The sequence below is a fragment of the Onychomys torridus genome, chromosome 4 (genome assembly GCF_903995425.1).
Source record: "Onychomys torridus chromosome 4, mOncTor1.1, whole genome shotgun sequence".
Classification (NCBI taxonomy): domain Eukaryota; kingdom Metazoa; phylum Chordata; class Mammalia; order Rodentia; family Cricetidae; genus Onychomys; species Onychomys torridus.
The window spans coordinates 137,222,821-137,232,284 of NC_050446.1; the positions used below are offsets into that span (position 1 = coordinate 137,222,821).

Sequence of the window (9,464 nt, forward strand, 5' to 3'; positions counted from 1 at the left end):
ACAAAAAACAAATAAACAAACAAAAGAACACATTCTTTGGCCGGGCGGTGGTGGTGCACGCCTTTAATCCCAGCACTTGGGAGGCAGAGCCAGGCGGATCTATGTGAGTTCGAGGCCAGCCTGGGCTACCAAGTGAGTTCCAGGAAAGGTGCAAAACTACACAGAGAAACCCTGTCTCAAAAAAAAAAAAGAACACATCCTTTGATAAAAACAACATACTCTTAGGAATCTAGTATGTAGAAAAAGCATTGTTTTCCTTGGAAAACAATGTGCCTGTACACACTGCAGCCATGTTTGTAGAGAGGAAAGCTCTAGAAGACTCTTGTGGATACCTGGCACATTACCAGAATACCCAGGACAGTTTTACAACAGCTTGCCCCAGCAGCAGTGAAGCTCATAAATGTCAAGAAAAGCAAGCTACAGTGTACACTAAACTTATTTCTGTAAACAGAAATAAAATAAGAGGCTGTAGGTATGGCTCAGTTTTCTGTTTCCTTACCATGCAGAAAACTGAGTTTGCTCCCCAATGGATAGAGTATGATGGTACGAATCTATAATCTATAATTCCAGCACTTGGGAAGCAGAAGTGGGGCTATCAAAAGTTCAAGGTTATCTTTAGCTACATAACAAGATCTGGATCAGTCTGGGATACATGAAATTATATCAAAAGAGAAAAGGGATTGGGGCAGGGTTTGTATGTATACATGTTTGTAGGCAAATAGAGAAAAGTGTGAAAGGACAGCCCAGGTCACTAACTCAGGATTTCAAGGAGAGGGGTAGAAAGAGCACCCCTGTCTCACTGGCTGAATTAGAATGTTAAAATTTGATTAACAGTAATAAAATTCACTTTATATAAAACCCTGATAGTTCCATAGTAGAATAACTAAAGCCTCTGCTTTGAGATTCCCAAGCCAGAATTGAGACTGCTCCAGACCATACAATAACCCTTCAAATTGTATCTGGGAATCCAGAGACCAACTCAGGATCATTACCTTGGCTTGAACCCCATGGAGACTGTTCACTCTCTCAGTCTGTAGAAAGGGTGTAAATTGCACCTTGCCAAGAAAGAGGTGGTAAGCCCAGGGAATTCTGACCATATCTGCTCCCACCTTGAGATCTGTGGGAAGCAGCATGGACATTCTCCTCACCACTGTCAAGGCTCTGACACTGGTCCATTCCCACTGACCCACTCCCTTGGGTCAGGTATAGGGGGTGTCAGCAGCAGTACTGGGTAAGAATTAGTATATCTTCCCTTCAGGCTCTGATGGGGTTTAGGCTCTCATTTTTTCCTTTTCATGTACAAAATATGTCACCCAAAAGGTGTGCTGTGTGTGTGGTTACAGGCTTTTACTGTGACTGAAGGTTCAGAAGGGATAATTTGTGGCTTTAATCACCCTAGGATGGGTGTTAGAGACCACTGGGGAGGGATAGCTCACCAGGTCCTTCATCCTGGGTCAGAGACAATGGAGCAGCTCTTCAAAGAGCCAGGAAGGAGAGGGCTCCCCACCCACCCCACTGTCCTTCAGAGCGATGGATAATTAATTCTCTGTGACTCCAGATGTTCAGCAGCTGTCTTGACCATTTCCGCCCCTTTTCTTGACCCCTTATCCGCCAGGAAGAGTCCCCTCCTGCCCTTGGGCTTCAAATCACCCCCACCTTCCCTGCACCCCATTTCCTGAGCAGAGGCGTTTGTACAAACTCAGCTTCTTTTCCTGAAGGCAGCTTCAGCTTTCCCAAAGCCAGGCTGCTGCCAGTGGTCAGCTAGTGTTAAGTTAAATACCCTCTTCCAAGGGGCTCTGATCCTGGCTCCAGCCCTTCTGGCCTCTGGGACTGGTTTTCTCTCTTTCCTTTCCTTCTCCAAGGTTAGCTTTTCAGACTCAACAGCATAAATCAAGAGCCTCTAGGGAGGTGAACAGAACTGGCCAGAGAGGAAGCACTGCCTCAGTGGGGGAAGGGGGACATCCTGGATTATCATGACCCAGTGGGCGTAGGGGGTGGGGGTATGGTGCATACTCAGATGTCTCCTTGGAAGGAATGGGTGGCAAGGATTCTTCCACAAACTGATAAGCAGGGACACAGAGTTCCACCTCCCAATCCCCACCCTGTTACACTGCTTTAAACAGAGGGGGCTGAAGGCAAAAGGATCCTGCTTGCTGCTGCGGCAGTTGGTCCATGGGGTGGGGGGGCTGTTCTTCAGTAGAGGACAGCTTCATTCTTGTTACAAGCTTTCCTCTCTGAGCAGAGCTGATGGTTCCGGGGCAGTTGGGCTCCTGTGGACTGGGGGGGGGGTCAAGGACCAGGCCACACACACACACACACACACACACACACACACACACACACACACACACTAAGGCCGGGAAGCCTTGGGACTAGTGGCTCCAGTCCACTGACCTCTGGTCTCTCAAAATCAGGTCTCTGGTTCTATCTCTTTCTTCTCTTTACAGGGGCAAGCTAAGGGCATTTGGGCTTGGCTGAAGAATACCCTGTTTCCAAAAGTCTCAGAGCAGATCAAGCTGGGAGATTGCCTCCAGGAATAAACAAAAGGCAGTGTTTCCATGCACCATGCAGACAGTCTTTCAGGACATTGCCAAAGCCACACAGGCTATTCTATCTGCAGAGTCTGCAGCTTCCAAATCCTCAAAGTTGCTTGTAACTGGGCTGAAGAGGCAGGGACATTCTTTCTTTCTTCTGCCATGGAAGGAAGTCACTACTATACCTCACACAAAATAAATCTGATGCTTTGGTCCTCAAGGCAGGTAACATCAGTTTATGAGAAGTTTCTAGTGTGAATGTCCCACCCTCCCTAAAGTTTCCCCCTCCATCCCCAACCTTCTTTCTTTCCCTACAGAGCTGGATACTTCAGGAGTATAAGAACCACAAATATCGGCTGGGCGGTGGTGGCGCATGCCTTTAATCCCAGCACTCGGGAGGCAGAGCCAGGCGGATCTCTGTGAGTTCGAGGCCAGCCTGGGCTACCAAGTGAGTTCCAGGAAAGGTGCAAAGCTACACAGAGAAACCCTGTCTCGAAAACAAAAAAACAAACAAACAAACAACAACAACAACAAAAAAGAACCACAAATATCTTCAGGACATTGTCAATCCCTTGACCAAAGGTGAGGAGATTGAAGAAACTTAAGATACACCCTATTCCTCAGACCTGACCACTGAGCAGAGAAGCCCAACTGGTACAAAAACTGGTCAGGAGAATCTGGGACTTGGAATTGGATGCATATGCATCTGGGGCAGAATTGCCAGATTTAGAAAAACAAACCTGAAAACAGGACATAGCATTAAAATGAACTTCAGAACCTTGTGATTGTGGCATATGCCTTTAATCCCAGCACTCAGAAGCAGGCGAATTTCTGAGTTTGAGGCTAGTCTGATTTATAGAGTCAGTTCCTGGACAGCCAAGGCTACAGAGAAACTGTCTTGAAAAACAAAACAACAAAACAAAACAAAAAAGAACTTCAGATAACTTTGAAACATGGGTATCTTTTGATTTTACATGCTGATAGATATACATCATAAGTTCTAAGTATTCTTTTTCTGTTTTCTTTTTTTGAGGGGAGTGATGGCAAGGGTCTCCCTGTATGTTCCTGGCTGGCCTGGAACTTTCAGCAATATTGTCTCAGTCTCCTAAGTTCTGAGATACAGGTGAGCACCACTGTGTGAATTAGAGGCCAGGTCTAAGACTAACAAGGACTATGTAGTGAGACCCTGTTTAAAAAAATATTTAAAGGTAGTTACAGAGATGGCTCAGCAGATAAGAGCATTTTCTCTTCTTGCAGAGGATTCTTTATATACATGGTGGCTGATAACCATCTGTAACTCCAGTTCCAGGTGATCCAATGCCCTCTTTTGACCTCTGTAGGTATCAGACATGAACATGGTATATGTACATACACACAGGCAAAGCATTCATATTAAATAAATAGAACAATTTTTTGTTTGTTTGTTTTTCAAGACAAGGTTTCTCTGTGTAGCTTTGAGCCTGTCCTGGAACTCACTCTGTAAACCAGACTGGCCTCGAACTCACAGAGATCTGCCTGCCTCTGCCTCCCGAGTGCTGAGATTAAAGGCATATGCTACCACACCCAGTTTATAAAACAAAAAGTTGGATTTTGGGGGGTCTTTTGTTTTGTTTTTCAAGACAGGGTTTCTCTGTGTAGCCATGGCTGTCCTGGAACTCGCTCTGTAGACCAGGCTGGCCTCAAACTCACAGAGATCCACCTGGCTCTGCCTCCTGAGTGCTGGGATTAAAGGCATGCGCCACCATTGCCCAGCTAAAACACAAAGTTTTATTAAAAAATAATGTACTTAGCCAGGCGGTGGTGGCGCATGCCTTTAATCCCAGCACTCGGGAAACAGAGCCAGGTGGATCTCTGTGAGTTCAAGGCCAGCCTGGGCTACCAAGTGAGTTTCAGGAAACAGGCGCAAAGCTACAGAGAGAAACCCTGTCTCAAAAAAACAAAAAATAAATAATAATAATAATAATAATAATAATAATAATGTACTTAAGGGCTGATGTGAAGACTCATAAGGTACAGGTGCTTGCTGCCAAATTTGACAATCTGAGTTCAATCCCTGGAACCTATATGGTAGAAGAAGGGCACCAACTTCCATAAGTTGTCTTCTGACCTCCACATGAATGGAGTAGCATGTGCATGCCCAAACACACACACACACACACACACACACACACTAAATTTAATAAAAATATTTTTAATACATCTAATATGCTGAGTACCACAGCATAGTCCAACCTATTAAATATACTCAGAATACTCATATGAGCCAATAGCTGGACAAAATCACTGAACAGAAAAATAATTTTTTTACAACGAAGTGTTGACTACCTCATGTATTTTAGCAAATACTTTGCCGAAAGTGAAAACAGAACATTTGTACAGCTATACTTCTGTACTACTGTAAAGTCATAGGGACCACAACTAGAACCCCAGCACTCATACCTGCGACAGAACTGTGAGCTCGAAGCTAGTTTGAATCACAAGGTGAGACTCTGTCTCAAATACACACACACACACACACACACACACACACACACACACACACAGAGAGAGAGAGAGAGAGAGAGAGAGAGAGAGAGAGAGAGAGAGAGAGACAGGCCCATACCCACAGAGAGACAAACACAGTTTTGTTGTTTAATTTCAAATTTAAGTGGATATTAGGCGTTTTATCCGTATTTGGGATAGGGGTGGGAAATAGCTTCTCAAAATCATGCATTCTGTTGATAATCCTACTCCTCTGTTCCCTCTATGAACAACAGCACTCCTCAGCTGAGTCCAAAATCTGTGGAGTTGTCTGGAACAGCCAGTGTCTTAATTAGAAAGTAGAACAGGAAGAGCAGAAAGTGGTTGCTGGGGCCTGAAAACCACCATCCTTAAAAGCCTGAAGTCTCTAAAGTAATCCTGGCCCTTGGGCTCTGGGGATCTGAATTTCCTTGCCTTTTGCATTTGTTTCAGGCCTGGACCACTGCTAAGAGTTCCTGAGCACTGGAATATGCTGTTCTCCTGCTTTATCTGACCCTCAGGTGGGCTGGCCATTTTCAGTGCAGGAGAAAAAGGGGAACTCACCCACGAGAACCCTCTAGAAAAGAGGAAGGTACAGTTTGTGGGTTGGTTCAAGTGGGAGAGATATACTCAACCAGGGGTTGAAAAAGAGGAACCACAGCTAGGCAGCACCTACCTGGAGATGATGGCTGCTGTTGGCCCAGTGAAAAGAGGATTCAGAAAAGGTGTGTGTGTGTGTGCGTGCGCTGTGGGAAGATGTTTCTAGCCCACCCTCATCCCTCTTCCAGGGAAGGTAAGTGTGGAGCTGCAGGAGTAAGTCTATGAGCAAATACACCTAACTCCAATGAGCAGCTCTGTTCTAACCTAGATTTTTTGCAGGGAAAGGTAAACTAATGAACCTCAAAGTCAAAGGAGGGGCTAAGAGTGTGTTACCCACAAGTTTGGCCCAGGTGTGGGAAATCCCCTTTGCCTCATTCTCTCTCCCCTCCAAAGGAAGCTGTTCTTCTAGCATCTTTGGTTGCCTATCTTCAGTGGAGGAGGTGGAAGAAGGTCAAAGTGCAAGAAACAGGGTAGGAAGCTGCTGTGAGGTCCTAAGGTACTGTCCTAGGGTGTGGGACAGAACTTGAGATATACCAAGCCTTAGAACCCTTTGTGAGCCCATTACCCTAGTGTCATTTCTCCCAGCAACAATGACTCACAAAACTGAGACTGATAGATACAGCTTTCCCTTGGCCCCATAAGGCACAGGTCACAAAGGCCACTGGGGCCAACCAAGAGGAGTAATGCCATCAGAGAGCTGTGTGTGACCCCTGACCCTGCAGCTGCCCGCTGGGCCGGGCCTGCATCTCCTGCTGCCATTCCACTACCAGGACTGGGCCTTTTGGCATTGGGGCTGGCAGGGAACAGCACAGAGCTTCACTGCCCATGTGTGTCATCTGCTTTGTGAAGGCACTAGTACATGTGTTCAAGATCTACTTGACAGCAAACTACACTTACAACTTCCGAAGCTGGCCAGTGGACTTCCGCTGGGATGATGTGCATGCCTCAGGCACTGGTAGCAGCAGTCATCGTGCCTTGACATGTGCTGCAGCTGCAGCAGGTGTGTGGCTGCTACATGATGCAGCACTGGGTGGGGACGCACTCACAAGGCCTCCGCGTGGGGCTCGAAGCCAAGCACAGTGCCTCCTCCAGCAGATCCGTGAGCTGCCCAGTCAACTAGCCAGCTATGCACTGGCCCACTCACTGGGCCGCTGGCTTGTATACCCTGGCTCTATGTTCTTGATGACACGTGCGCTACTGCCTCTACTGCAGCAGGGCCAAGAGCGCCTAGTGGAGCGCTACCGTGGGCGGCGTGCCAAGCTGGTGGCTTGTGATGGCAATGAAATTGACACTATGTTCATGGACCGTCGTCAGCATCCAGGCAGCCATGGCCGTGGACTGCGCTTGGTCATATGCTGTGAAGGCAATGCTGGCTTCTACGAGATGGGCTGCCTGTCTGCACCTCTGGAGGCTGGATACTCAGTGCTAGGCTGGAACCACCCTGGTTTTGGGGGCAGCACAGGCGCACCTTTCCCTCAACATGATGCAAATGCAATGGATGTGGTGGTCAAGTATGCACTGCACCGCCTGCACTTCCCGCCAGCAAATGTTGTAGTTTATGGCTGGTCTATTGGAGGCTTCACAGCTACCTGGGCCACCATGACTTACCCAGAACTAGGTGCACTGGTGCTGGATGCCACCTTTGATGATCTTGTGCCACTAGCGCTGAAGGTCATGCCCCACAGTTGGAAAGGGCTGGTGGTACGCACTGTACGGGAGCACTTTAATCTCAATGTTGCTGAGCAGCTGTGCTGCTACCCAGGCCCAGTACTGTTGCTCAGGCGCACGCAAGATGATGTTGTCAGCACCTCGAGCCATATAGCTACTCTGCCATCCTGTCAAGAGGAGGGTGATGTGGAAGGTAACCGTGGTAATGAGCTGCTATTGCGTCTGCTACAGCACAGATATCCTTCTGTGATGGCCCGCGAGGGCCGCACGGTGGTAACCCGCTGGCTACGCACCAGTAACTTGGCTCAAGAAGCTGCATTCTATGCGCGCTACCGCGTGGATGATGAGTGGTGCTTAGCAATGCTGCGTTCTTATCGTGAGCGCTGCCAGAAGGAGATGGACGATGCTGAGGCCTGGGGGCCACACGGACCTACTTTTCCCCTGGCTTGTGGGCCAAGGCTTGAGCCCCCGGCGGCGCCGGCAGCTTGCATTGTTCCTAGCACGCAGGCACCTCAGGAACTTGGAGGCAACACACTGCAGCCCACTGGAGCCTGAGGACTTCCAATTGCCCTGGAGACTGTAGCTACTGTTTATGTGACTCACGAATTTGGGCAGTCATATACCTTTCAGCTCCCCCCTTTCAGCTGTTTCTCTCCTTACACTTCTACAGAAAAGCTGGCCCTACTGGGGATCTTGGTGTCTGGGAGGGTGGGCAAGTATATTTTGGACTGTACTTGCCTTCACTTTCTTTCTGCTCTTCCCTGCTTCTGTCCTTTCTCTGTCTCCCACACATCTGAATGCCTGTGCCTAGTTCTTGAAGGGAATGTAAAGGTGAAACCTGACTCAATTTATGGTAATGTGATGTTTGATCATGGGAGGCCAGGGGAGGCTGTGAGGCTATGGGAGTGCCTTTCTTTCAGATGGCTTGGACTACAGAGTAGCTCCTAAGAAGAGGACATCAATCAAACATTAAAGTAGTTCCTAGTAAAAGGAGAGTACTAGTGGTTGGTGGTAGCACAAGCTTTTAATCGCAGCACTCAGGAGGCAGAGGCAGACATTTCTCTGTGCATTTCAAAGCCAGCCTGGTCTAAAGAATGGGTTCCAGGACAGCCAAAGCGAAACCAAAAAAAAAAAAAAAAAAGGAAAAGGAAAGTATGGAGGGTACCTATCTCAGCAGTTGCTGCTTCTGTTGTGCAGTATCCCCTTCTCATTTCTACATTCTATGAGGGAGATCCATAGACCTAGAGTAATAGTGTACAGGGTGGCCTGGATCCTAGAGATACTAAATCATCACTTGTTACTTGGGCCAGACCTGGGCTAGGGTTGGGCTTTGCTCATGGCCCAAGAATGAAAAACAGAAGATGGGAATGGTGGTACACATCTTTAATCCCAGCACTTGGGAAATAGGGGCAGGAGGATCTCTGTGAGTTGAGGCCAGCCTGGTCTACAGAGGGAATTCCAGGGCAGTTAGGACTGTTAACACAGAGAAACCTTGTCTCAATGCTCCCCTCAAAAAAGAAAAAAAGAAGGCTAAAAAACAGAATGACAAGACTTCAGCTCACCACCATCAGTACTGTAGTCACTACATGAAGCAGAAACTACTGGCTCTTCTTGTCATTTCCATCCCTGAGGGTGGGTGGGTGGGGGCTGACCACGTTGGGTTAATCAAGATGGTAAATGGAGAAGATACATTAATGGACAGCCCTGAACAGGATACTGCCATAGTCAATGAAGCATCTAGTCCTGTGCAAGACACCTGTAGGGAGAAGAGAAGAGTAGTGGGAAGCTTCCAGGAACTTCCAGAAAGCTTCCAGTACTCATAGGGGCCTGGCTGGAAGGGGAAGTTCAACTTTGTAGGAGGGCAATTCTGAAAAAGAGGTAATATCATTTAAGGATTTTTCTTCCAGGAAAACAAGCGCCAAAAGAAATCGTGGGATTTTTTTTTTTTTTTGTAGACAGCTGCCCAGTAGTCACAACTCCCTCATCTGAAGTCAGGGGAACTCTCATTCTCCTGTTAGTGTTGACACACTAACACCACAATAACTTCAAAGCTCTGGAGTGATCTTTGAAAAATTACTTTAAGCGCCAGGTGGCAGTGGCACACACCTTTAATCCCAGCACTCAGGAGGCAGAGCTAGGCGGATCTCTGTGAGTTAGAGGCCA

At 47.5% G+C, this 9,464-nt stretch overlaps 2 protein-coding genes across 2 annotated transcripts in view; one reads left to right on the top strand and one right to left on the bottom strand.

The window, feature by feature from the left end:
* Positions 1–8,357, bottom strand: part of Zbtb46 (zinc finger and BTB domain containing 46) — a 109,706-nt gene extending 101,349 nt beyond the window's left edge. The window contains exon 1 of the mRNA XM_036184732.1: positions 6,531–8,357. The gene's annotated coding sequence lies outside the window, so the exon portion shown is untranslated. The remainder of the gene's footprint in view (positions 1–6,530) is intronic.
* On the top strand, positions 6,459–7,884 carry Abhd16b (abhydrolase domain containing 16B). Its single transcript, XM_036184736.1, is given in 2 exon segments — positions 6,459–7,736; positions 7,738–7,884. Coding segments are annotated over 2 exon segments (1,425 nt in total).
* Positions 8,358–9,464: the final 1,107 nt, after the last annotated feature.